At 40.9% G+C, this 27,206-nt stretch overlaps 3 protein-coding genes across 6 annotated transcripts; 1 reads left to right on the top strand and 2 right to left on the bottom strand.

Moving 5' to 3' along the window:
• Positions 1–12,765, top strand: LOC109884373 (phosphomannomutase 1). Of its 2 annotated transcripts, none has more exons than XM_020476336.2 (8): positions 1–447; positions 2,594–2,711; positions 3,539–3,615; positions 3,839–3,930; positions 7,567–7,666; positions 8,057–8,132; positions 10,498–10,613; positions 10,961–12,765. In XM_020476336.2, exons 1-8 carry the CDS (start codon positions 367–369, stop codon positions 11,081–11,083), a joined length of 783 nt encoding a protein of 260 aa, XP_020331925.2. In that variant the 5' UTR covers positions 1–366; the 3' UTR covers positions 11,084–12,765. The 2 variants fall into 2 exon arrangements, with proteins under 2 accessions (XP_020331925.2, XP_020331924.2); XM_020476335.2 differs by having other exon boundaries at positions 21–447; positions 3,539–3,630.
• On the bottom strand, positions 12,532–16,696 carry LOC109884374 (cold shock domain-containing protein C2-like). Of its 2 annotated transcripts, none has more exons than XM_020476337.2 (4): positions 16,512–16,696; positions 14,777–15,128; positions 14,440–14,562; positions 12,532–14,209 (listed from the first exon to the last, which is right to left on the bottom strand). In XM_020476337.2, the coding sequence occupies exons 2-4, from the start codon at positions 14,956–14,958 to the stop codon at positions 14,035–14,037; spliced, it is 480 nt and encodes a 159-aa protein (XP_020331926.1). In that variant the 5' UTR covers positions 14,959–15,128; positions 16,512–16,696; the 3' UTR covers positions 12,532–14,034. The 2 variants fall into 2 exon arrangements, with proteins under 2 accessions (XP_020331926.1, XP_020331928.1); XM_020476339.2 differs by having other exon boundaries at positions 14,777–15,125; positions 16,512–16,687.
• LOC109884381 (DNA-directed RNA polymerase III subunit RPC8) lies at positions 16,202–26,773 on the bottom strand. Of its 2 annotated transcripts, XM_031827572.1 has the most exons (7): positions 26,581–26,773; positions 26,194–26,308; positions 25,905–26,001; positions 23,727–23,813; positions 21,696–21,759; positions 21,264–21,480; positions 16,202–17,984 (listed from the first exon to the last, which is right to left on the bottom strand). In XM_031827572.1, the coding sequence occupies exons 2-7, from the start codon at positions 26,302–26,304 to the stop codon at positions 17,934–17,936; spliced, it is 627 nt and encodes a 208-aa protein (XP_031683432.1). In that variant the 5' UTR covers positions 26,305–26,308; positions 26,581–26,773; the 3' UTR covers positions 16,202–17,933. The 2 variants fall into 2 exon arrangements, with proteins under 2 accessions (XP_031683432.1, XP_031683433.1); XM_031827573.1 differs by lacking the exons at positions 23,727–23,813; positions 26,581–26,773 and having other exon boundaries at positions 17,428–17,984; positions 26,194–26,307.
• Positions 26,774–27,206: the final 433 nt, after the last annotated feature.

The raw sequence follows: 27,206 nt of genomic DNA, 5'->3' as shown, positions 1-27,206 counted from the left end.
GTAGTTTACGAGAGTCGAGACACTGTTGCAAAATAAACCTGAGACGTGTCGAGCTGCATGTGATGATTCTCTGAATTCGATCGAAAACGGTGGCAGAACTATTCTTCAGTCTGAAGATAAGCTACAGTTCAATAACTATTGGATATGGTTTGTCGTTATCTACTAGACCGCGTGGCATAAATTATTAATCCAACTAGTGGTAGGCAATACATTTTACAGTGTACTGTATTGTAGCCTATACAGTAGTCTTTGTTTTGCATAAGAGGCTAGATCAGAAAATCGTCACTCTTACCCAGAATATTTCTTACATATTAGTAACATTATCATTACTTACACATTCGTAACACTATCATTGAAAAATAAGAAATGGATGAATCAAACGGTTCTTCAAAAAGGACTATTCTGTGTTTATTTGACGTGGACGGCACTCTTACCCCACCGAGAGAGGTAGGCTAAATAAAAAATTTCATTATCCCATTGTATTGTGTTTGACATTTTCTTTCTTCTAATGTTGCTGTCGAACTTGTCATGGCTTTCTATTTTTAAAGAATTATACGGCGCTTTGCCAATTGCCGTGCCATCTTGATAGCGCAAAACTGTTGCCATAATGTCAATGTCTTATCTGCTGCAAGGTCTGGAATGTTCCTGCACGCTATGTAATGATTTACTATTTTCTGTCGATATACTTCCTGATAATGTAGGCAAACAGCATCATTTTCTGTCTTTCCAAGTTCTTGCTTTCATATATTATTTAATCCCGTGGTTGTAGCCTACAAATGCAGTCGTCCGCCAACTCTTTTGAATGAAACTGAAATGTCTTCGTTTGCATCTGAAGTTTGTATTTCACTAAAAGTAGCGCGCGCCCCATGGAGCAGAGATATAATTAATTTGGAAGAACGTTATGTCCCCCGTCCGTACGAGAACACGACTGTAGGCTACTGTTGCCTACTTGCACAACACGTATGATGTCAAGTTTCATATAGCATCCTGGTGATGGTCAACCCTAGACCACTGCTAATGCTTATTCAAATTACCCTATAACTGCTGTTTCCTGAAAGTTTCAAGTCCGTCCATATGAAGTATCAATTACCTTGCAGCTGTTCGCGCCAATTCTTAAAAGCACAGTGTTTTATATATATATATATATATTGCCACACTATTAGGTTGGAATAATACTGTGAAAATTATAATAATGCCCTTTTAGTGTAAGAGCTGTTTGAAAAGACAGCTGTTTGAATTTCAACCTGTTTTGGTGGGATGGAGTTTTGGCATGCCTGGTGATATCACAAGGCAGGAAATTAGTTAATAGACCAATGAGAAAGAGACTTCCAAACCTTTCTGCCAATAACAGCACAATTTTTCGTTTCCCCCTCCCCACTCAGACCTCCCCACTCAGACCACTCTCAAACAGTCCTAGCTCATTTCTTGTTTGAGAAATTGCTCTTTGCTCTGAAGCTATTTTTTGTTTCTTTTTGACAATTAAGGTACTTAATTTTAACAACATTTTACCCAGATTTTGAGAACAACATTTTACCCAGATTTTGAGAACAACATTTTACCCAGATTTTGAGAACAACATTTTACCCAGATTTTGAGATAACAAGAGCTGCATTGGAACTTTAACAGAGAGATAACTGTAGTAAACAACTTAAATGGGAACATGGGGTAAAGAGTCTCATGAAGGTCCTACCCTAAAAACTCGGACTACTTTGATCAAGGATGTTGACATTCATAATGGGGGTAGCCTATTAGTTATGTCCTTAGCCTCTTTTGACCCTCAGACTTGAAATGCAAGATAATCAATTAATAATCAGTGAAACGGCTCTCTAGTGCTTTTCATAATGATTTCAGTAGTTTAATAACAAAAATTACTCATTCATATGTTGATAAATGGTTAACTCAGTTGCACAACGCTGCATCCAAGGAATGTCTTTGCAATTGGCATGTGTGAAAATAGGCAGTTCTCCATGTCTTCAAATAATTAAATTAAACAGGAGGATAAAAATGTTGATTATCCCTCTTATCTCTGCCCATCATCACAAGATGATGTCTTTGTTGCTATCTGTATTCTTGTCTCAGTGTCTGGACCGGTGATGTACAGAAATGTTCAATGACCGTCGTATAGGCAGTGCCCAGTTCAGCAGCCGTTGGTCGGTCACAGAGACATCAGTGTGCAGAATAAACCCACTGCCCTTATATTATGTAATGCAGTTTCCTCATGTGAACATGAAGAGGTCCCTGCCTGATCCATCTGCCCAAGTCTCTCTGGCAAGATGGAAAGCTGGTTTAATAGGATTATGTCTGCAGAGGATCAATAGACCACTATCAAAGTTGCTCCTCCTTCAGAGACAGATGCCAATCTCACTCTGTCTATGCTACCTAACCTCACAAACAAAAGCATTCTCCTGCTTTGTGGTCAGACAACAAAAGCAGTTTTCAGGACTGTAAATGCCTGTCTTGTCACAGTTTATATAATGAGTCCCTAAAACGGTGTTTTCAATGATAGACAACACAAACAGGTACAGACTGTGTGTGTGTGTGTGTGTGCACTTGTTGTGTGTACACATCATTCATGTGTGCTTACATCCTGCAGAAAATTGACCCTACGCTGGATGAGTTTTTCCAGTCTCTGCGCAGGAAAGTGAAGATCGGCATAGTGGGTGGATCAGACTACTCAAAGATCGCAGAGCAGCTGGGTGAGGGAGATGAAGGTGAGCGCTCCTCATACTCACTTTGGTCTCATTTCAGTGTCACATATTCACCCTCAAACCCACATTATTGCCTTTCTCTCACAGGGCTTTGCAAACCCCAAAAGGATGTCGCTTTCATGGGAATTAAATTATTTCAGGAAAATTCACCAGAGAGACAGTTTAGGTGTTTTCACGTTGGCAGCCCACTCTCATTTGACATCAGTCCATAAATAACAGACATAGACGAAAGCAGCTACATCATAACTGATGTCTCTGCTCCGGGTCGCACATGGACCCAGGTGGAGTTACATGTTTGCTCATGTACCTGTGTTACCTTGACACACTGACCCTGTGGTGGAGTTTACACACAGCAGTGGAGACTGGCCACCAATACACTGACAACTGACAGTTATCACTCAGAGCAGCAACAAAAGTAAAGCAATGAACGATAGAGTAATTATAAGTGGGAGTGCTACTAATGCTACTAGTGCATTCAAGGTTTTGTTTTCAGTGCATTTTTTGCATCAACAGTTCTCTATCCTTATCATCCCCAGACTGCATTATGCAAGACTGATTGAGATGCTCAGTACTTTGATACTCTAGCCATGTGAGATATGTGTACAGTGAATGGACAGGACAGAGATTAAACTGGACTGTTCCAGGTAGTGTTACATAGGTGGTAATCTGCAATGACCAATAATCCCGCTGCACCAGGTACAACATGCCTGTGTTCCAGTTGGGGGAGGATTTTTTTTAGGCTATGTGCTGGTAGCTTGTGTTATCTATTTACTATGAATGTTCTCACAGTAACACACTTTTACCTAATTTGCCCTCTTTTTCTCTTATAGTGATACAGAAGTTTGACTATGTGTTTGCTGAGAATGGCACGGTGCAGTACAAAGACGGGAAGCTCCTTTCCAAACAGGTGGGTGTGACTGAGGTGAGGGAAGGAGTAAAATATATTTTGGCTTACTAACAAGCTATTGAAACCTGATTCCATGTAAACAACATGCAGGGACAACCTTTTTTCTTGTAAACTGTACTCCGCTAAGATTGGAAGGGAAAGTTATGATCGGGCCTTTAAGAGAACTGCACTGTGTTAATAATAGACAGTTCAAATATTTGAACTATGTCCTCTTGTCTTACAGGCCATCCAGAACCAGATAGGAGAGGAACTACTACAGGACCTCATTAACTTCTGTCTCAGCTACATGGGGCTGATCAAGCTGCCCAAGAAAAGGTGAGACTCCCTCCCTCTGACCTACTTCCAGCTCCTTTTCCTTTCAGCTCCTTTTCCATTCTAGTTATTCAGAGGCCCCATGGCCACTACAACCTGTCTATCACAGCTGTAGGCATTGGAGAAAGGAATTTTTTATTATTATTATTTATATCTCTTTTCCAAGAAAGACCTGGTCCAATAGCAGCAGGGGGAACAACGTTTCAGACAAAACTATGTACATACACTAACACAACATTAAACAAAACTATAAACACACATACAGTACAACAATGACATATTACATTAAAAACACAAACATCTTGACTAAAAACAGCTGGCCTACAAACAATTACACTCTTCTATGATATATACATCGATCAAGTGTTTAAACTCCACCAACGAAACTAGATCATCACATTTTAAAATGTTCAGGAAAGAATTCCAGGACAACGGTGCTAAGTAACTAAAACTATTTCTACCATGACCTGTTCTAATTTTTGGTACTGTTAGAAGCAAATCAGAATGGGACTGTAATTTATATTTATTTACTGACCTGACTAAAAAAGAACAGAGATAAAATGGCATTTTACCCAATATGGCCTTATAAATCAGTGTATACCAGTGTTTAAGCCTATGCAAGGTCAATGACGACCAGCCAACAGCGCTGTAGAGATCCCAATGATGTGTTAGACGTTTCTGATTTGTAATGAACCTAAGTGCTGCATGATACACTGAATCAAGTGCTCTCAGGGTAGTGGCTGAGGCCTAATATATATATATATATATATAACATCACTAAAATCTAAAACCGACAGTAATATACATCGTACCAGCTCCTTCCTGGCCTCAAAAGAAAAACAAGCCTTATGCCGGTAATAAAATCCTATTTTCAGCTTGAGCTTCCTTATCAAGTTCTCTACATGCACAATGAAGCTCAGCTTATCATCAACCCACACACCCAAATATTTGTACACTTTAACTTGCTCTATAGTATGTCTAGCCAATGTAGCAATGATATGATTTGTAACATGCCTGGCATTTGAAAATACCATGCATTTTGTTTTACCCAAATTTAGAATCAGCTTTAAATCATACAGATTCTGTTGTATGATGTTACATGCTCTTTGGGCATTTTCAAAAGCTAAAGACAAACTACTACCACTTGAATAAAGAACAGTATCATCTGCATAAAAATGAACATCTGCTGTTTCAATAAGATTTATATATAAAATGAACAACGGTGGGCCAAAAATAGAACCTTGCGGAACACCTGAGCACACACACCCCTATGGACTCAGATTTACAACCATCCGCCATTACACATTGTGTACGATTTGATAGGTAATTTATAAACCAATCTAGAGCTTGACCAGTAATTCCACAACATTTAAAACTTTGCACTAACACAGCATGGTCCACGGTGTCAAAAGCCTTCGACAAATTAATAAAAACAGACACACAATGTAACTTCTAATCAAGTGCACAGTGGATGTCATTTAAAACATTCAATGTTGCTGAAACAGTGCTGTGGCCAGACCTAAAACCTGATTGCATTCCATTTAAGATGTTGTTTTCTTGGAAGTAGGTCTTTAGCTGCCAACTAACTAAGGACTCCAGTACCTTTGACAGTACCTTTTGATTTGGGTCGATAGTTGTCAAGTAGCGAGGGATCTCCACCTTTCAGGAGAGGCAGTACAAAAGCAGATTTCCATAACTTGGGGATTTCCTTAACATCAAGCGTAAGGTTAAAATACATGTTAAGGGGGAGCAATGATGTCTGCGGCTAGGTGTAAGAGGCGGGGGTCTAGTTCATCAGGGCCAGGGGATTTTTTAAATCAATTTCTTTCAGGGCTTTACACACTTCTGAAACAGAGAAGGATGAAAAGGAGAACCTGGTGAAGGAGTGCACAGGGGTGTCAGGTAAATTTATAGAGGGCTCAATTATACCTTTGACCTTTAGAAATAAACTGCCTGCATCTAAAAAATGATGGTTCAAGGCTTTCAGAATGGAGGTTCTCTGAGTTACAATCTGTGTGTCGACCAACAATTGTTTAGGAAGCTGTGTATCTTTTCTGCACTCCAACATTTGGATGGATTATTTACATTTTGTGAAGTAGATTTCAGGTAGTGGTCTGCTTTCAATTTACAAATCATAGCCACACCCATATTTCGAAGATGTTTAAAAACCATCCAATCATCTGCCAAACCAGTCCCTCTTGCTTTAGCCCACAAAGCATTTAGTTCCCTTATGATTTTTGTAAATTCCTTAGTAAACCAAGGGTTCTGCCCTTAATCCTGAATTTTTGTAAAGGGGCATGCCTATTGCATACATCCTGGAATGCGTTGTGGAAGTAAGAAAAGGCTAGTTCAACATCAGGGATGAATTCCATTCTATTCCATTCAATGCTAGATATATCATGTAAAAAAAACTTGAATGTCAAACCGCTTCCAGTTTCTTTTCGTAATAACACGTGAAGATTTCTTAGGAATTTGACCATCTCTCACACAGGCAATAGCACAGTGATCACTTATGTCATTTGCAAAAATATCAGAAGCATTAAAACGATGAGGAGTATCGGTTAAGATCAAATCAATCAAAGAGGATTTCAGAGGATATTTTATATTCAACCTCGTTACACTGTTGACAATCTGAGTGAGATTGTAGGTATTGCACAGAATTTTAAATTGATCAGAGCTAGATGTTAGCCAGTCCTGATTCAGATCACCCATCAGGACAAACTCTGTGATAACAATTTGAAAATACAATCCAGAGAGCCCACAGTAGCAGATGGAGGTCTATAACAGCAAGATACAACAATATTTAAAGATGAGCCAAGGTTTAGGTTCAAAGACAAATATTCAAATTGCTTAGGTTTAGTAACCGAAGTCAGAACGACCACCGAGAACTTGTCTTTTACATTTACAGCAACACCACCACCCTTAGATTTACGATCTGTACGAAAAACAATGTAACCATTTATGCCAATATTTTTGTCTGTAATAGATTTTTTAAGCCAGGTTTCAGAAAGCATAAATACATCCGGGTCGGCAGTTTTTATCCATATATTCACAAAATCAAGCTTCGGCAGAAGACTTCTTACATTTATATGCAAAAACTTCAGGCCACTCTGACTACTTAATTCGACAGGGGTAAGAATGTCAGGACCTGGATTAGACTGGACATTTCCAGACGAAAGAAGCAGCAAGATAATGGCAAGTCTAGATCGAGTGTTACAACATTTGGAGTTACAGACAGCAGTTGAACGAGAATCCATATTCACCAGAGTCTTTAAACGCCACATATTTCAGGAGAAGTGTGAAGTCCAGAGACATGGTTAAGTACCAAGAGAACAGTCTTGACATGTAAGCGCAAGAGTCCGATTTCTCCCATATTGTTCGGGAGAAATGTGCATAGTTCTCATGTACATTTCCAGAGCAAGCGTGGGGTTTCTCATTAACTTCTAATGGTGGCTCTGTCAGCATTCCTAAGGGAGAGACTAAGACAGAAGGATTGATCTGTATCTGGGTGGAAATACTTATTTCCTTAAGTCCAATTCTGACTTTAATGCTAGAATCTCTAGAATTTTTGTATGATGGTTGGCAACAAAGCCAGACTAAATTCTCTTCTTACAGATTAATGCCTTATTCTGCCCTCAGGGGCACCTTTATCGAATTCCGCAACGGAATGCTGAACATCTCCCCCATTGGCCGGAGCTGCACACTTGAGGAGCGAATCGAATTCTCTGAAATTGACAAGGTATTACACAGTATAAGAGTGCCTAAATAATGATCCAAACAGCAGTCATTATCTTCTAAGGAAAACACCTAAACATCTCAACTTTTTAAAATGAATAGTAAACAAACAAAGCACGTGTTATTGATTGAGTCATGCTTTCAACCTCTTATAACCTCAAATCACTGCACAGTGCAAGCAGGCATGATTTTCTCTTATACTGTTATGTTGGCTCCTATTAAAAGAGGAAGAGAGTAAACAAGTCAAAACAATGCTGAGCTTTCAAGATGGCTGAACAGACATTGATGTTTCACAGCCACACATTATGGAGGGTCTAGTGGTCTGATGGGTGATGTGGAGAGGCTTATCCCTTAGTGGCCTGAAGCCTGACCCCTTTCCTTAACCTCTTCACAGAGAGAGAAAATCCGGGAGAAGTTTGTTGCGGCCCTGCAGGAGGAGTTTGCTGGGAAGGGTCTAAGATTTACTAGAGGTAAGCCAACTGGCACAGGATGTGAGCTGGGAATTAATATCAGTGTAACTATTAGCACCTCTAGTCTTGTATTTCAGTATTCTTTTGTATGTCATCTGTGCATGGTGTGATATCTACATTTGATAGAACCCTGTTATGACTTGAATATACTTGCTCCTTTGCTGTGTTTTCCTTGCTGTTGTTTCCTATCTGCCAGTTCACAAAGACGATCTGCCATGCGTAGTCAATTTCCTGGACACATTGTGCCCAACTTCATTAAACATTACTCTCCCCTGCTCCACTCTCTGAGGTTCAGAGATGTTTTTCTCTGGTTAGTCAGACTAGGTGTTTGCTGACTGTAACGAGGTGTGGGGCTTACTTAATGGCCTGTGAAACTGTACACAATACAGACAGCTGCTCAAACAGCTGGAGATAAGGCTGTTGTCTTCATAAGACACTCTGTTAAAGCCTTGGGCCAGTAGCAGCAGTAGTTACAAACACACACATTCATCCTTACTTCATCCTAACGGCCTTACTGCACCCTAACTGAGTGACTGCCCTGGGAATCCCTCTGATTGCTGATATTAACTGGGAATCCTTCTGGTTGCTGATGTGGAAGCTGATGCTAATAGCACTGGCAGCAGAACCAGTTGGAGGGCTGTTTGTACTGCAGCCGCAGAGCCTGATAAAACGAGCCAATGAGAAGGCTAGTGGATAAGATTTATGTGTTTGCTCATTGCAGTCTGTATCTGCACGTCTACCCTGCCTTGGTTTGTTCGCATTTCACATATGCAATGCTGTTTATGCCTATGCAGCACTGTCTGTTCTTACGCCATAGATTTTTGCCCGTGTCACTCAGCTCAAAAGGCGACATTGCAGCGTCACTTCAAATACAGGCACCTTTGTCCTGGCTCTGTTTTCTTTCACCTTTATGGTGCATGGTCAGGGGCGGGGAAGGAACTGTGTGGGGGATGGGCTGAGGATGTGGGCATTTGTGGCCAATACACCCTCCGATTGGCTGAAACCTCCCTAGCTGTTGCATTTGAGAGCTTTCCCTTAGGGTCAAGCAGCAGTTGCTAAATCCATTTCTGGACTAATAAATTAATGATATGTAACCATTGATTCTTGAAGGATATAACTTATAAATGCCATATGATCTTAGTTCAAATGTCGTACCCAATCAGAAAACAAAATATAAGCTAGTTTTACTCCAAAGTATGTAAACAAAGTAAATGTAAACAAACACTGTATAGCCTGAAAACATGGTTAAAGTTATACTTTTGATAACATGGAAGGTCAGTCCTTGCATTCATAGCTCTGCCTTTGAATTTGAGAGTGCTTACATTTCTCCAGTCCCAGTCCCAGTCCCAGTCTCCAGCCACACCTTCTACTGAAACAGTGGTGAGGAGGGCGCTTTGTTATCGCTTCAACTGCTGATTGCCACTTTAAACACTCTGCAAGAAGCAGAATTTAAACTTTGCTGAGGGCTTTTCGTGCACATTCACGGCTCGTTGACCTGAATATGTAGCAGAATTTAAAGACTAACTGCTCTGGTTGTAGAATGAAAAGGAAAGAGCGATTTAAAAGAAAGGAGTCAGCCACAGGCTGTGTTTGTGGAACTGAGTCCACCTCAGTTCCACAATGGGGATGGCTGTCACATACTGTTAGGGACCTCATGGAGGTCAGCCAAGTAGTGAATAATTTTTAAAAATGTATTTTTATTTTACTAGGCAAGTCAGTTAAGAACAGATTCTTATGTTCAATGACGGCCTAGGAACAGTGGGTTAACTGCCTGTTCAGGGGCAGAACGACCGACCTTGTCAGCTCGGGGATATGAACTTGCAACCTTTCGGTTACTAGTCCAATGCTCTAACCACTAGGCTACCCTGCCGCCCCAATAATAAGACTGTCCTCCGTGGACACAGACTGTATGTCAAAGCCATCATCACACAGTCGATGCACAGGGCATAAATAAGTCTGTTCTGCTGAACTGAGCACAGTGATTGGGGCTTTTAATAACCTTCATGCTTTTCGAGGGGAGAATGTGTTGGGCTCCAAGTCTGTTGCAGAGAAATGTGCAGCATTAACCGGTTGAAGTTGCAGATTAAAAAATATCTTAAAGCTGCTGTTCCTGTAATGGGGAAAATATCACACCTATTTTACATGCATTGGGCATCCTCACTAATCAGTGCATTGACCAACCAAAACCAATATCCCTGACATGGCATGAGAGAGCTGGTTGTAGTGCGTTAATAATCATCACTAAAACATGACAGGGTTTATTTTATGGGGGGGACTAATATTCTGTTCAGTAACATGATGTCAAATTGTAATGTATCAATTGAATTTGACTGAATTATTCCCTCTCGTGTGCCTCTCTATTCAGGTGGTCTCATCAGTTTTGACGTGTTCCCTGAAGGCTGGGACAAGAGGCTCTGTCTGGACGTGCTGGAGGGGGAGGGCCTGGACTCTATCTACTTCTTTGGCAACGAGACGTCGTCTGTAAGTGAAGGGGAGGACCTTGTGGACGTGTCAGTGGTGGGGAATGCTCTGAGTCTAAAGATAGCAATGAGAGTAGGATTGTGATGTGGCTTGAATGTTAAAGGTTAAAGTTCAGAGATCATTGTTGTTGTCAATCTAAGTGGAGTTGACCCCTGCCTGAAACAATGTTGCATGAGCTTTGTGATGGTTATGTGTTTATTTTACTTATTTTACTGAGACATAGAGAGAGATAAAGAGTGAGTGAGGAAACAAGGAAAGAGGTCGACAATGGTGAAAAGGGCAGTCGGTGCAAACCTATTTGTGAACAAGCAGATTCTAAAGCCGTATCTACATTCCTCTCTGTTCAGGGGGGAAACGACTATGAGATCTTCAACGACCCGCGGACCATTGGTTTCACAGTATACTCACCAGAGGACACAGCCAGGCACTGTCGAGAGATTTTCTTCAAAGCTCCCGCCAATGAGTCGTGATAAATCATGCAGCAGGCACTCTCACAGTCAGCTTCCCCTGGGCTCCCCCTGCTGTTCAGGGCAGGTACTAAGAGCACCTGAAGGAGAAGAGGTGGAGATGGGAGGTAAACCACTACAGATTTGTTAAGTAATCAATGCATTGTCGTTGTATAATATTATTCTAACTAGCACTGGACATATAAAGGGATCATCAGTTATTCACATTGGCTGGACTCCCATGGAAAGTACTATGAGATGTGGAAAGCTCTGCTTTTTTAAAGGGATGGTAGCTCAAACAATGTGAGGAAGTTTACTAATATTTTCAGTTTTTTTATCATGACTAAGTGTTTCTCTAAGGTTTTAATGTAATATCTGACTATTTAACATCTATCAACCCAATGGTTTTTGTAGTGTGTCCCTGTATTTGTATGTAACATCAAATTAACCATAATGTCTAATAAGCCCTCCTGTAAGACAATCCTCTTTTGTGAATATCATGTGAAGAATTCTATACATTTTGAGTATATAATGTAAATACCCACTTATGTTTTGCACTAATATTGATACAGTTATCTGACTAACTGGGTTTTGGATCATTTGTTTTCTTTGTAAATGTAGGAAGTGACTAGTGTTGTCTTTGAACAAAATGGAGCAAAACAGGAGAGAGAGAGAGTTGTTTTGCTCTGTGCCAGTCCACTTTCAGATTAATCGCCTATAGAAAATCTGCACCCCCTTGAATTTGTTTCACATTTTGTTGTGTTACAAAGTCAGATTGAAATAGATTTAATTGTAATTGTTTGTCAAGATTTTTACAAATGTAAAAACAAATTATAACTCAAATATAATTGTTCCTTAAGTATTCACCCCCTTTGTTTAGCAAGCCTAAATTAGTTCAGAAGTCAAATGTGGCTTAACAAATCACATAATAATTTATATGGACTCACTCTGTGTGAAATAATGGGGGTTGATATTATATATTTAGGTATATTTTTTTATGACCACCTCTTGCTCTGTCCTCCCAGGGCTTTTCTGAAAGCTTCAGAAATAAAGGGCAGTGATTGGTAGATAGATAACAATAACATATCAGACAAGGGGGGTGTAGATGTTCTACACAAAATGGTTCTTCAGCTATTCTCATAGGAGAACCCATTTCGGTTCCAGGTTGAACCATTTTTTATTCCAGCTAGAACTCTTTTGGGTTCGATGTAGAACCCTCTTTGGAAAGGGTTCAACCTGGAACCAAAAAGGGTTATTCAATGGGGACAGCCGAAAAACCCTTTTAGGATCTAGATAGTACCTTTTTTTCTAAGTGTTTAGGTACTGTAGGGAGAAGTCTTACCTCATCTATGCAATTACATATAAATTATTCCTGCTACTTCAGTCTGCACCACTATAAGAAATGGATCTCACAGATGGCTTATACAGCCTTACCATTACCTACCCAGTATTCACAGGTACACATCCTTTAGTTGTATCAAATCAAATTTTATTAAAAGGTTAATGCCGTCTGCTACAAATATAATAATCTAGATGTCTTCACCCTTCTGCCAAAGGCCATTAGACCTTCCTGAATGACAAAGGTCCAGTGGATTCACTTGTACAGTTTGATCGACATACACTAATTGTGAAATCATCATGTGGTTGTTGAGTACTGTATTAATTTGAACTATGTTCATTGTAATAAATTATTTTACATCATTGTGCCAAGTGTGACTTGTTATTTTTTTGTACAACAGATGGAAATGATAACTAAGGCATAGGCCTGGCATTCTAATGTCAGACTATGTGTACACCCTTATCTCCAAAGACAAATACTAAAAAAAGATAAGCCATCATAATTGTGAATCATAAAATGTTATTAGTGCTCTTTCAAGGCTCACATAGAAATGAGGGTAAACTATAGCCACAGTGGCTTGTGTAACAGAAAATGCTCTGAACTGTGACCAATGGAAAACCTAGCATTTGAACTAAAACTAAAATATGAAATAAAACAACCCAAAACAGTAAGAATGAAGGATATAAATATGCATAGAAATTTCCTAAATATGGAAAAATGCTAAACGACATATGAATAATGGTTGAGTAACAATCAAATGAAAAAAAAAACATTTAAAAAAACATTAAAATGTATTTCAATTCCATTGACAGTGTGTTACAGTGTCTCTCAGACAATAGAAAAGTTTCAAATAGTTTCAAAAACCTTGCAGTAATTTTCTCATACCATCATGGTGAGTTACAATTTGCAAACAGGACTACATATTGCCACATGATAAAGCCTAATAGGAGTTGTAGTCGGTTCGGCAGTATTTCAGAATGGAAGTTCAAGTTTAAGTGCATTTGTTTGACTACCCAAAACTTAAATCCAGATACCTCAAAACTAACGGATACAAAAAAAATCTAAACAAAATGATTAAATAAATATATATAAATACAAAGATGGTTGTGTACCTCGAACATATTAATAGTGGCTTTTCCATTCACAGTCAAATAGAAATCATTCTTCAAAGCTTTTTTTTGTCTCCCATGACATCATCTCTCCCTCCCTTCTCGATTGCTCTCTCAATCAGACGTTTCCAATTCTGTACCTCTAAACCTTTGTCAGTTATTTTCTCTCCAACCTCATTTTGATTTCATACCAATAGTAATGCTTCTCCTCAAAATGGTGTCGGATTTCTCATTCTATTTCCTCCACCACCCATTTTCAGTACCTTCAGGTTGAACATATTCTCCTCCCTTACTTGCTTTTATGACTTATCAATCCAGTCTGTACCAACCACATCCTAGTTCACGGATGGCCAACTTGTGTCCTGAGGAGCCAGTCAGTGTATCTAGAGTTTTGTTTCAGCCCAGCTCTAGCACACCTGATTTAGACAGACTCTCCAGCACCAGTTGGCCGTCCCTGCCTGCCCTAGCCAGACCCCTCCACCTCCCACCCTAGCCCTCCCTGTAGATAAACAGGCCAGCGCTGAAGCCTAGCTCTCGTCTAGCTGGCTGATGATCTGGCCAGACCAGGTCTCATGCTTCGTCCCTGGGTTCAGATGAACAATCTTCACCTCCACGGCCTGGATCTTCAGGTTTTTGGGTGGGATCCGGGAGACTTTGTATGTGACCTCATCTCCTTCTACTGGGACATACTCGCCCTCGATACTGAAATAGATTGAATTAATGATTTAGATGTTCATTTACTGCACAATATGAATATGCAGTCAGTTCCTGCTCTGAACCTTGACACATTTTATCTGACACTGAACACTGATGTTACATTGCTGCTCTGAGATAGAAAGCTGTGAACAGAATATAAAAAAAACAGGGCATTCTGTTCATTTTAGCAATTTGCCAAGCTAAAGAAGGCTGTTGTAGTGATGAAGGCCACTTACTCCGAGATGTGAACAAAGATGTCATCTCCGCCATTGGAGGGATGGATGAAGCCATGACCTTGTGACCTGCAGAAGCTCTTGCACACGCCCTTAAACGCTGGCCCTGAGGTGGCCCGCACCGTGCTGATGAGAGACAGGGGAGAGAGCATCATGTCCACTCTCAACAAAACATCAACACACCATATCCCTTCTGCTACTGCTTGTGGAAATAAGTTATTCTCTAAGAAGTTAAGGAATGTATATATAAACGTCATAAAAGTGAAGGATAATAAACATGCACTATCAAACCAATTATAATACAGAAACGCATTCATGAGCAGCATATTTAGATGCTTACGCTGAATAGGTGCGGTTGCGTTTGGTGGGAAGTGGGCTGGGCAGTGACCGGGGTAGTGGTGGCACTCCTCTTTCCCACACACGGCTGCCCTCCCTCAAAAAGGGGAAGGAGAGGGAAAGGGGTGCAGCCCGGGGGGAGCGCAGAGGAGCCTCTGAGGGGGACGTCAGGCTGGGGTCTGCCATGGATGAGTCACAGGCCAGGTCGCTCTTCTTACCACTCTACTGGTTCTTCACCACCTGGCCTGATGCTGACACTCCAGTTATGTGTTTGTCTGCTCACTGTCGCTGCTTTAATATATCTTGCTATTGAGTACACAGGTCAGTTTGTTTCAGCAAGTTTCTTAAGGTGCCTGCTGTGAAGAAAGAAAGAGAAGAAAACAAACCAAAGTAAAAGGCAAAAGTGGAACCAGAAGGAACAACTGAAACAAAGACAGATTTCATTAAGTTCATCCCTACCGCAGAGAACATTATGTATCATTCATAACAGCTTCATATTAAGAGGGATGTTTGGATTTACATTACTGGACACTTATGAAGCCATTTAGTCGAACACCCTGGTTAAGAGTATCAGCCTAGTGGCAATGTTTTACCAAAAATGACACTGGCCGCCTTTCAATTCATTACAGACTATTTTTACTTTCAAATCCCATACATTTAAACTGCAAACCATTCCCAAGTCTGCCCACAAACAATAATAGGCTCAACTTAGATATATGACTGTTCTTTACATTATGTATCAAGTCCTTCAAGCTCAAGAAAAGCACAGCTTTAGGAATAGCTGCAACAAAAGCAGTTAAATAAATGGTTAAATAAAATAAATAAATAAAGCAGCCATTGTGTGCCAAGACATGGTGGAGCATATTGATGGCATGTGCACACAATAAGACAGGCCACAGCACACACTCTAAGGCCAAGATGGCTTTGCATGGTTTAAGATTGTTACATTCTTTGCTCTGCCTGCATCATCAAGGTTACAGTAAATCAGAGTTCTCTTGACAGCTCGCACGCTTTCGACAGAGCTGCTGGCAAAACCCTAGCCGTGTGTTTCTGACGTCAGCATGCAATACTGGAAAGCGTTGGATAATGACGACAAAACCAAAACATTAGGGCTGCTACATTGTAACACCAAAATGGTCAAATTAGAAAAGTAGATTATCCTTTCACGCGAATGAAAAATGACTGTTTAAAGAACGAGAGGAATCCGTTTTTATAAAGTAAAAATGAAAAAGAGAAACAGTGAAGTCTATCTCTCTGGATACTTTCTCTGGGCTACATCAGAATTAAATATCTGAAATAGTCAGTTGACTCGGCTCAACGTGTCTAAATATCGCAAGAAAAATCCCTCTACGTGAGACATTGATAACATTGTATGATTCGTCATGTTGCAGAGGCGTGCATTTCGGGCTAAGTGAATGACCAGTTTGCATTGCCAAATTATTCTGTAATAAACACGCATATCATCCGACTTTTTCCTCATTTCCAGAACATTCGAAAAGTCCGAGCGCGCAAACAGAGACGGTATAGGGATGAGAGGATGAGCAGCCTCGTCAAAGGTATTCTATACCCAACAGTTGTCATTATCATACATTTCCTTTAGCCTATACTTTGGTCAAAAAGGCGGTCACACGTTTAATGAATAGGCGACACAGATTTTCTACAATCCAAACAATAGCAGGCATACCCATTCTTGAATATTTGTACAATTATATATTTAAAAAAAACATGGGCCTACTTACTGCATTGCTAGAGTCCGTTTTGTCGGTAGAGGACGGGTGTGTGCCTTGTCAGTTACTATTATATAACATCAATTAAATAAATAACTCCAGTAAATACGCGTAGTCGCGGAATACCCTGATCTGCAGTGTGTTGTTGAGGCTGCGCAGCTGCCGCTGGCTGAGATCACACCGTAGTTGAGAGAATGGGCGTGATGCTTGTTTGCCGAAACATTTGTAGGCATAACAAGACTGCTATGCTCATACGTGTCAAATCAGTTATTACATTAAACATTTAGGTATTCGTATTGTAAACCATACTGGTGTATTCCTTCATGTAATGGTTTAAGTAAAAAATAACCAAAATCAAGATCAGAATATGATACATTCATTTGGCTTGGAAGACACTGGCTTCTATGGTTTATCAAAAATGTTGTTAGGCGCTTCAGAGGACCAACTCCACACCCACTAAAATAAACAAATTACAGTGAGGTGTAGTGCTTGTGGGTTCATGACAGCATTTCCTAAGGACTGTACTTTTGTAATGATATTTTTGGAATACATGTCCTATACACAATTATAAACTGGGTGGTTCAAGCCCCGAATGCTGATTGGCTGAAAGCAGTGGTCTATCAGAACATACCACAGGTATGACAAAACATGTATTTGTATTGCTCTAATTACTGTTGGTAACCAGTTTATAACAGCAATAAGAAACCTCAGGGGTTTGTGATATATGGCCAATATACCACGGCTAAGGGCTGTGTCCAGGCACTCTGCGATGCGTTGTGCCTAAGAACAACCCTTAGTCGTGGTATACTAGCCATATACCATCACGTCCTTGGGCCTTATTGCTTAAATAACCCAACTCAAAATCATGCAAACAAAAATGATCACTGAGGAAACATTATACTGGTCACAAAGACAACACACAACTGTATATTTAGGCACACTCACTCCATTATTTGTTCAACTGAACACTCAGACTTACATGGTGACACTAAATAGGCCAATTGGGGACCTTTAATCAGTCTTTCTTACAGTCATGTGCACCGGGTGTAACTGCTAACAGTTATGGTGGTAGTATTTACAATATACAGGGGGAAGTGGATCTACAGCTTTGCAAGTGAGACAGTTCTCCACGTCCCCGGCCTGTGTGCTCTATTAGAAATCCTTGCTACTGGTCCCTTGTCCTTGGGTCTGCCATTATGAAGGCAGATAGGGCAGTTCCTATTATGGGAATCCTGGCTCCTCTACTTGAGCCCACAGTTCTTTGTCTATTAGCCTTGAGGACACTTAACAGAGGCATGTTTCTCCAGTGTTAAAGTCACAACCTGGGAGGAGTGACTGAGAAGAGTCCAAAAAGAAGGTGTATGTCCAGCAGCTGGGATGAATACTTGACAGCAGTCTCCCCTGTTTTCTCTACTGTAATGGTCTCTCCTTTCGCTAGCTGTTCCACCAGGACAGCAGGCCCAAGCCTGGCTCGCTAATGGTACCCTGATACACAAGAAAGGGAGGGAAGGGGTGGAATTAATTAAGGCCATTATTAGAAGAAAAAAAACGGACTTATAGTATTGAAAAAGTAATTAGTAATTTGTAATAAGGATGTATGATGTAAACCAAAAGTACACCTATGTGACGGACATCACTGTGCTGCTAACACTTTTGACTTCTCGAACAAGTGGTCCTTTGCGTCACACGCACAAGTGACCGCCCTGATTGACAAAGTACTAACCAGTTGCACTACCCAAAAGGTACCAATTCGGCAGCACCATCACCATAGACTTAGATAGACAGCTCCAGTGCCCCAAAGCTTGTTTTAGCATGGGCAGCGTCATTGAGGACTGTAAAAATGTTGAAGTAGTCAACTGGGTGGGTCTTCCTATGGGTTAAGGAAAGATCACATAATTCCATCCAGGTCATCAGGAGAATTCATCCAGTGAATTATACTCCTGATCAAACATCCAATAATTGCACACTGGACACAATGATGAAAATAATCATGGCCTCTAAACCTTCAAGCTGCATACTGGACCCTATTCCAACTAAACTACTGAAAGAGCTGCTTCCTGTGCTTGGCCCTCCTATGTTGAACATAATAAACGGCTCTCTATCCACTGGATGTGTACCAAACTCACTAAAAGTGGCAGTAATAAAGCCTCTCTTGAAAAAGCCAAACCTTGACCCAGAAAATATAAAAAACTATCGGCCTATATCGAATCTTCCATTCCTCTCAAAAATTTTAGAGAAGGCTGTTGCGCAGCAACTCACTGCCTTCCTGAAGACAAACAATGTATACGAAATGCTTCAGTCTGGTTTTAGACCCTATCATAGCACAGACGGCACTTGTGAAGGTGGTAAATGACATTTTAATGGCATCGGACCGAGGCTCTGCGTCTGTCCTCGTGCTCCTAGACCTTAGTGCTGCTTTTGATACCATCGATCACCACATTCTTTTGGAGAGATTGGAAACCCAAATTGGTCTACACGGACATGTTCTGGCCTGGTTTAGATCTTATCTGTCGGAAAGATATCAGTTTGTCTCTGTGAATGGTTTGTCCTCTGACAAATCAACTGTAAATTTCGGTGTTCCTCAAGGTTCCGTTTTAGGACCACTATTGTTTTCACTATATATTTTACCTCTTGGGGATGTTATTCGAAAACATAATGTAAACTTTCACTGCTATGCGGATGACACACAGCTGTACATTTCAATGAAACATGGTGAAGCCCCAAAATTGCCCTCGCTAGAAGCATGTGTTTCAGACATAAGGAAGTGGATGGCTGCAAACTTTCTACTATTAAACTCGGACAAAACAGAGATGCTTGTTCTAGGTCCCAAGAAACAAAGAGATCTTCTGTTGAATCTGACAATTAATCTTAATGGTTGTACAGTCGTCTCAAATAAAACTGTGAAGGACCTCGGTGTTACTCTGGACCCTGATCTCTCTTTTGAAGAACATATCAAGACCATTTCGAGGACAGCTTTTTTCCATCTACGTAACATTGCAAAAATCTGAAACTTTCTGTCCAAAAATGATGCAGAAAAATTAATCCATGCTTTTGTCACTTCTAGGTTAGACTACTGCAATGCTCTATTTTCCGGCTACCCGGATAAAGCACTAAATAAACTTCAGTTAGTGCTAAATACGGCTGCTAGAATCCTGACTAGAACCAAAAAATTTGATCATATTACTCCAGTGCTAGCCTCTCTACACTGGCTTCCTGTCAAAGCAAGGGCTGATTTCAAGGTTTTACTGCTAACCTACAAAGCATTAAATGGGCTTGCTCCTACCTATCTCTCTGATTTGGTCCTGCCGTACATACCTACACGTACGCTACGGTCACAAGACGCAGGCCTCCTAATTGTCCCTAGAATTTCTAAGCAAACAGCTGGAGGCAGGGCTTTCTCCTATAGAGCTCCATTTTTATGGAACGGTCTGCCTACCCATGTCAGAGACGCAAACTCGGTCTCAACCTTTAAGTCTTTACTGAAGACTCATCTCTTCAGTGGGTCATATGATTGAGTGTAGTCTGGCCCAGGAGTGGGAAGGTGAACGGAAAGGCTCTGGAGCAACGAACCGCCCTTGCTGTCTCTGCCTGGCCGGTTCCCGTCTTTCCACTGGGATTCTCTGCCTCTAACCCTATTACAGGGGCTGAGTCACTGGCTTGCTGGGGCTCTCTCATGCCGTCCCTGGAGGGGGTGCGTCACCTGAGTGGGTTGATTCACTGTTGTGGTCATCCTGTCTGGGTTGGCGCCCCCCCCCTTGGGTTGTGCCGTGGCGGAGATCTTTGTGGGCTATACTCAGCCTTGTCTCAGGATGGTAAGTTGGTGGTTGAAGATATCCCACTAGTGGTGTGGGGGCTGTGCTTTGGCAAAGTGGGTGGGGTTATATCCTTCCTGTTTGGCCCTGTCCGGGGGTGTCCTCGGATGGGGCCACAGTGTCTCCTGACCCCTCCTGTCTCATCCTCCAGTATTTATGCTGCAGTAGTTTATGTGTCGGGGGGCTGAGGTCAGTTTGTTATATCTGGAGTACTTCTCCTGTCCTATTCGGTGTCCTGTGTGAATCTAAGTGTGCGTTCTCTAATTCTCTCCTTCTCTCTTTCTTTCTCTCTCTCGGAGGACCTGAGCCCTAGGACCATGCCCCAGGACTACCTGACATGATGACTCCTTGCTGTCCCCAGTCCACCTGGCCATGCTGCTGTTCCAGTTTCAACTGACCTGAGCCCTAGTACCATGCCCCAGGACTACCTGACATGATGACTCCTTGCTGTCCCCAGTCCACCTGGCCATGCTGCTGCTCCAGTTTCAACTCCCACCTGACTGTGCTGCTGCTCCAGTTTCAACTGTTCTGCCTTATTATTATTCGACCATGCTGGTCATTTATGAACATTTGAACATCTTGGCCATGTTCTGTTATAATCTCCACCCGGCACAGCCAGAAGAGGACTGGCCACCCCACATAGCCTGGTTCCTCTCTAGGTTTCTTCCTAGGTATTGGCCTTTCTAGGGAGTTTTTCCTAGCCACCGTGCTTCTACACCGGCATTGCTTGCTGTTTGGGGTTTTAGGCTGGGTTTCTGTACAGCACTTTGAGATATCAGCTGATGTACGAAGGGCTATATAAATAAATTTGATTTGATTTGACTGGACGTTTTGAGTGAGCTTACCAGTACCATTTAACTCAGTCACATATACTGTATATGGATACTGAAATTATTAAATTCACAACAATAGTAAAAATAAGTCTGTGCTATATCAGTGAGCGCCTTCTTACTAGCAGTGTGTAAGGGGCCTCTTTCTTCTGGCCACCCTCCTCTGCTCCTGGAGCTGCAGGGGTGTTGGTTGCTGCGGCAGAAGGGCCTGTGGGCGACGTGTCCAAGAAGACTTCATCTGTGATCCGGAAGCGGATGTCCTCACCTTGGTCCATGTAGAGGTCATGGGCCCCTTCGTCCGTCTCATACTCCCACACCCACACCTGCTCCGCTTCGTCGCTGAGGCAGCAGTCAAGGAGTGCTTGCTGGATTGCTTTATTTTCACCAGCTTTTACAGGTAAACTAAAATGTCTATCAGATAGCTATAAACATGAGGAGTTGAATTAACATTTACATGATTGTATTTCAGAGCCATCAACTCAGCTTTAAGCAACACATTGTCAAATGTGCACATTGGTAAGAAATACACAAAAACACATCACTGGGCAGGATACAATTTTGCAGGCTGCTGTAGGGACTCTGGGGGAATGACGATGTCATCAAAGAATCCTAGGCTGACTGTGAAACAAAATATGGCATTGTGAACAAATCTATACAGACAGACTGCCACATCAATGTTATACTTCATACTGGAGACATTCTCCCTGTTGATCCACTTTATGCATTGAGAGAGACAGGGTCAGTAGAAATCACACTGCAGTGTGTACAGACTCCTCTGGGGCTGTGACGGCGGTGTATAAAAAGCATCTGACCCAAATTAGTGTATCAGCAAATCACAGCATGTTCAAGTGTTCTTATTTTGACACGATGAGGCCTATTAGTCAAGAATAGACATAGGTACAGTTGAAGTCGGAAGTTAACAAACACTTAGGTTGGAGTCATTAAAACTTGTTTTTCAACCACTCCACAAATGTATTTAGAACAAACTATAGTTTTGGAAAGTGGGTTAGGAAATCTACTTTGTGCATGACAATAATTTTTCCAACAATTGTTTACAGACAGATTATTTCACTGTATCACAATTCCAGTGGGACAGAAATTTACATACACTAAGTTGACTGTGCCATTAAACAGCTTGGAAAATTCAAGAAAATTATGTCATGGCTTTAGAAGCTTCTGATTGACTCAAATTATGTCAATTAGCCTTATTGGAGGCCTACCTTCAAACTCAGTGCCTCTTCACTTGACATCATGGGAAAATCAAAAGAAATCAGCCAAGACCCCAGAAAAATAATTGTATACCTCCACAAGTCTGGTTCAGCCTTGGGAGCAAATTTCAAACACCTGAAGGTACCACATTCATCTGTTCAAACAATAGTATGCAAGTATAAACCCCTTGGGAACATGCAGCTGTCATACCGCTCAGGAAGGAGACGCGTTCTGTCTCCTAGAGATGAACGTACTTTGGTGCGAAAAGTGCAAATCAATCCCAGAACAACAGCAAAGGACCTTGAGAAAATGCTGGAGGAAACAGGTACAAAATATTCTATAGCCACAGTAAAACGAGTCCTATATCGACATAACCTAAAAGGCCACTCAGCAAGGAAGAAGCCACTGCTCCAAAACCACCATATAAATGCCAGGCTATGGTTTGAAACTGCACATGGGGACAAAGACTGTACGTTTTGGAGAAATGTCCTCTGGTCTGATGAAACAAAAATAGAACTGTTTGGCCATAATGACCATCCTTATGTTTGGAGGGAAAAGGGGGAGGCTTGCAAGCCGAAGAACACCATCCCAACCGTGAAGCACAGGGGTAGCAGCATCGTGTTGTGGGGGTGCTTGCTGCAGGAGGGACTGGTGCACTTCACAAAATAGATGGCATCATGAGGACAGAAAAGTATGTGGATATATTGAAGCAACATCTCAAGACATCAACCAGGAAGTTAAAGCTTGGTCGCAAATGGGTCTTCCAAACAGACAATAACCCCAAGCATTCTTCCAAAGTTGTGGCAAAATGGCTTAAGGACAACAATGTCAAGGTATTGGACTGGCCATCACAAAGCCCTTACCTCAATCCTATAGAACATTAGTGGGCAGAACTGAAAAAGCGTGTGCGAGCAAGGAGGCCTACAAACCTGACTTAGTTACACCAGCTCTGTCAGGAGGAATGGGACAACATTCTTATTGTGAGAAGCTTGTTGAAGGCTACCTGAAACGTTTGACCCAAGTTAAACAATTTAAAGGCAATGCTACCAAATACTAATTGAGTGTACGTAAACTTCTGACCCACTGGGAATGTGATGAAAGAAATAAAAGCTGAAATAAATCACACTACTATTATTCTGACATTTCACATTCTTATAATAAAGTGGTGAATCTAATTGACCTTAGACAGGGAATTTTCACTAGGATTAAATGTCAGGAATTGTGAAAAACAGTTTAAATGTATTTCGATAAGGTGTATGTAAACTTCCGACTTCAACTGTATATGCGTTATGGACATATAGGCTACTAGGACTTAACATTCAGATGGGTGGGGAGAAAACTGGAAGGTGGCGGGAAAGATGAGGTGTTTCTCTCACCATGTACTCCTTCTTGACTGCAGTGTTTGATCTTTCCAACAAGAATCTCATCCAAGAAAGGGTGGAACACAACATACCTGAAGTGGACTAACAGAGTAGGGAAAAGATAAGTTCACATCAAAATGGACAGTCAGTCCTAAGAGAATGTCCCTGCCCAGAAACATCTCCTAGGCCGTGACCTCCAGGCACTTGTGTAGATCTGATAGTAATATGGTGCAATGTGGTGAAAGTTCCACCTAACCTATCAGAGGGCAAGGTGGAGCTACTTCTATAACATATGGAATGCCTTTTGGGTCTTTACGTGTCAAAAAAGATACACGTCAATTAAGCTTTTAATTTGACGTGTCAAATAACAAAATTCTATTCTAGAATGTTGTGTGAACTAAATGTGCATGCGCAAGCTCGAGCGCCACCACTATAGTCAGTAGCACGGTCAAAGCTGGGGGAAAAAAAGTCTGCAAACAATCACACACATCGGCCACAATGCGTTTACAATACCGCTTTGGTAATAAGCTATTATTTGTTAGACTGAATTGGAAAACGTCCGTGTGAGCATTTGGAATAAGATCAGGATCAAACGAGCAGGATCAAGAATGTTAGTTAGGTAGTCCAACATTCTCCCAGACTTCAACCATTCCAGAGGCAGGGGAGAAAGGATGATGAACCTGCTGCTTCTGACACCTAGCTAGTAACCGATTATGTTGCTAGATCGAATCCCTGAGCTGACAAGGTAAAAATCTGTCATTCTGCCCCTGAACAAGGCAGTTAACACACTGTTCCAAGGCAGTCATTGTAAATAAGAATTTTCTTAACTGACTTACCTAGTTAAATAAAAAAGGTAAAATAAAAAAGACAGCAAAATAATTCAAATAAAATAAAAACGGCACTGGTCCAATGAATGTGATTATTTTCGAAACGCTCCACATGGAATTATTACGTAGTCTGTCCTAACCTGTATTTTTTTCTACCTTAGATAAGACAACGTAATAATTCCATGCGGAGCGTTTGAAAATAAACGTTTATTGGACCAGTGCCGTTTTAATTTAATTTGAATTATTTTGCTGTGTTTTGATCACAATTATTGCATGAATATTGATTTGCATGTAACAAGTGAATACATTTGTGGGCTCAATCCTAAAATAATGTATTCACTTGTTACCTGCAAATCAATATTCATATGAAACATGGAGGCCTATCAGCGACATTAAGCAGGTTTCCATCCAACCATTTCATGCAGATGAATTACACATAAAAAAAATTAACTCACAGCAGGCCTGATAGAAACAGCACATTTGAGGGCAAAATGTCAACACAAAATACACTAGAACATGGGTGGATAATTTTTTTGCCTGTGAAAGATTATGCAATAATCATGGTCGAAACGCTGCAACTATTGATATATTAACCATCTTGTCAAGGTTAACTTGGAGTCACGCAATGATATGTTACGTTGTAGCCTACTACCACCATGCCATGGAAGAGCATGTAGTTAATAGGCAGATTAAATAAATGGTGGTTAAAGGCCCAGTGCAGTCAAAACTGCAATTTCCCTGTGTTTTATATATATATTTACATACTATAAGGTTGGAATAATGCTGAAATTGAAAATAATTATAATGCCCTGTTATTGTAAGCGCCGTTTGAAAAGACAACCTGAAATTTCAGCCTGTTTTGGTGGGATGGATTTTTGGCCTGCCTGGTGAAATGATTTGATATTACGATACAAATGGCTGTACTGGCCCTTTAAGTACACTGTAAGCTTGCAAATGTCCAATAAATATTGAGGGTATTATTTGATTGCTAGTGACATGATCCGTGTTTGGCTTTATCCACATCTCATCATATAACCTACTCTGTCAACTTTATAAGTGAACTGTTGTCTAGAGAGCATGCGCCAAAACCAGATTGAGCACGTTTGCTATTAATTGTAACAGTTTGTAACAAAACCATCGGTCGGGTTGAAAATGCAATGGAAACATCAAACTTCCATTTTTTTTATTCGGTACAAAGAAATGTAAGCACAAAGGGCTTTTTATGTGCACTGTCATCGCACAGCTTTTTATCTGCAACAAGTCCGTTTGATGGAAACCCACCTCTGCTGGGAAAATGTGCATAATATTTTTATGCTGATTTTTAAATATTCACATGAAAATCTGTCGCAAATTGTAATTTCCTTACCTTTGGTGTGGGAAGCTCCATCACCTGGGAATATGTAGGAATCCTCCAGTTTTGTGATGTCATACAAACAGATACAGAGGCCAACCTGGTAAACCACCTGTAGAGATGCAGGTAAAGAACAGCCAAACATAAATAAAGCAGATAAGTTAACAAGACTACAATGTCACAATTGTGTTAGGCTAAACAAAGCAAACAATAAAAGATTAACTCAGCTGACAATATACAGAACCCCTGTCCACTGATGAATAGGGGAGTAGGTTACAGTATCTTTGGTACTGCATCCTCTCACCTTATTGGCCAATTTCTTGTTGAGTTCTTCGGCTATGGCTTCATTGAACTGCCGCTGGAAATTCCATGGGGGGATTCTGACAGTGTCAACCATCTCCACTGCCACGAACATGATTCTGGTCCGAGGAAAAACAAGAAACAATATACAGTAGCTATGAAATCACAGAACAATTACCTTTCAGACAGGGTGGTATGACAGTAAGTCTGCAATATGTTAAAGTACTATCGCACAGGTACATTTACCAGCTACTTTATCATATTCAATTCCATTGTTACAGTGTAATGAAACAATGTAGCTAGTAACGTATAACAAATTCACCAAGAAACATGTTATCTCCCTAGTTAGCTAACAAAGCATCACTGTCCTGAAACTGTTAACGTTACCTACTTTTCCTTTGAATCCTTTAAACTACTCAAATTATAAAAATTCTGACAGTGTATCTTCAACTGCAAGGACCAACATCGTATTAGTTTGAATAAATACTGGTATCATAGATAAGTTGACACCAAAATCCCCATCTTCGTGTCGCTAGCTTCATAAAATCTTTTTTTTTACACGTGTTATTGATTTACTACATTACCGTTTACGGCAGGTCGCAATCTTAAAGGCACAGAACGCTTCTTTTTTTTGCTGACATTTTATTTGATTATTTTGTTCGTCAAAGTTCTTGGCTTCCTCCTCTGGTCTCCTTTCCTTATCTGGTCTACTGATCTGAGAACTCATACATTTGTTCTCACCTGCCCAGTTCTTCAACATAGTGTAGAAAAGGACACACAGAAAGGAGGCCACTTATTAATACTATTGAGATACACATTATTTGTCCTTATGCTCAGTCATGCAGTTTCCTCTGTATGTATGTATGTCACACATGAATAGTGAGTTTCCCTTGAGGATTTACCCTGGTTGTTTACCCAAAAGACTCAGACTTGTCTGTTTTACATAACACTGGCTAACTGTGAACTTCAGCACCTTCTCACAAATCAACCATCTTGAATGACGCAGAGGTTGTTGAT

Source organism: Oncorhynchus kisutch, linkage group LG6 (assembly GCF_002021735.2).
Source record: "Oncorhynchus kisutch isolate 150728-3 linkage group LG6, Okis_V2, whole genome shotgun sequence".
NCBI classification, from domain to species: domain Eukaryota; kingdom Metazoa; phylum Chordata; class Actinopteri; order Salmoniformes; family Salmonidae; genus Oncorhynchus; species Oncorhynchus kisutch.
Note: the sequence above shows the minus strand (reverse complement) of the source record. Positions and strands in the feature narration are given on the sequence as shown.

Bases quoted from the DNA above. Each gene is read 5' to 3' on its own strand.
- LOC109884381 (XM_031827572.1), bottom strand. From the start codon at position 26,304: ATGTTCGTGGCAGTGGAGATGGTTGACACTGTCAGAATCCCCCCATGG. The intron at 26,002-26,193 runs GTGAGAGGATGC...GCATCTCTACAG, and splicing joins ACAAGAAATTGGCCAATAAG to GTGGTTTACCAGGTTGGCCT. The intron at 23,814-25,904 runs GTAAGGAAATTA...CTACTCTGTTAG, and splicing joins TGGAGCTTCCCACACCAAAG to TCCACTTCAGGTATGTTGTG.
- LOC109884373 (XM_020476335.2), top strand. From the start codon at position 367: ATGGATGAATCAAACGGTTCTTCAAAAAGGACTATTCTGTGTTTATTT. The intron at 7,667-8,056 runs GTATTACACAGT...ACCTCTTCACAG, and splicing joins AATTCTCTGAAATTGACAAG to AGAGAGAAAATCCGGGAGAA. The intron at 8,133-10,497 runs GTAAGCCAACTG...CTCTCTATTCAG, and splicing joins GGGTCTAAGATTTACTAGAG to GTGGTCTCATCAGTTTTGAC.
- LOC109884374 (XM_020476337.2), bottom strand. From the start codon at position 14,958: ATGGCAGACCCCAGCCTGACGTCCCCCTCAGAGGCTCCTCTGCGCTCC. The intron at 14,563-14,776 runs GTAAGCATCTAA...GTCTCTCATCAG, and splicing joins CGCAACCGCACCTATTCAGC to CACGGTGCGGGCCACCTCAG. The intron at 14,210-14,439 runs GTAAGTGGCCTT...AATCTATTTCAG, and splicing joins ATCTTTGTTCACATCTCGGA to TATCGAGGGCGAGTATGTCC.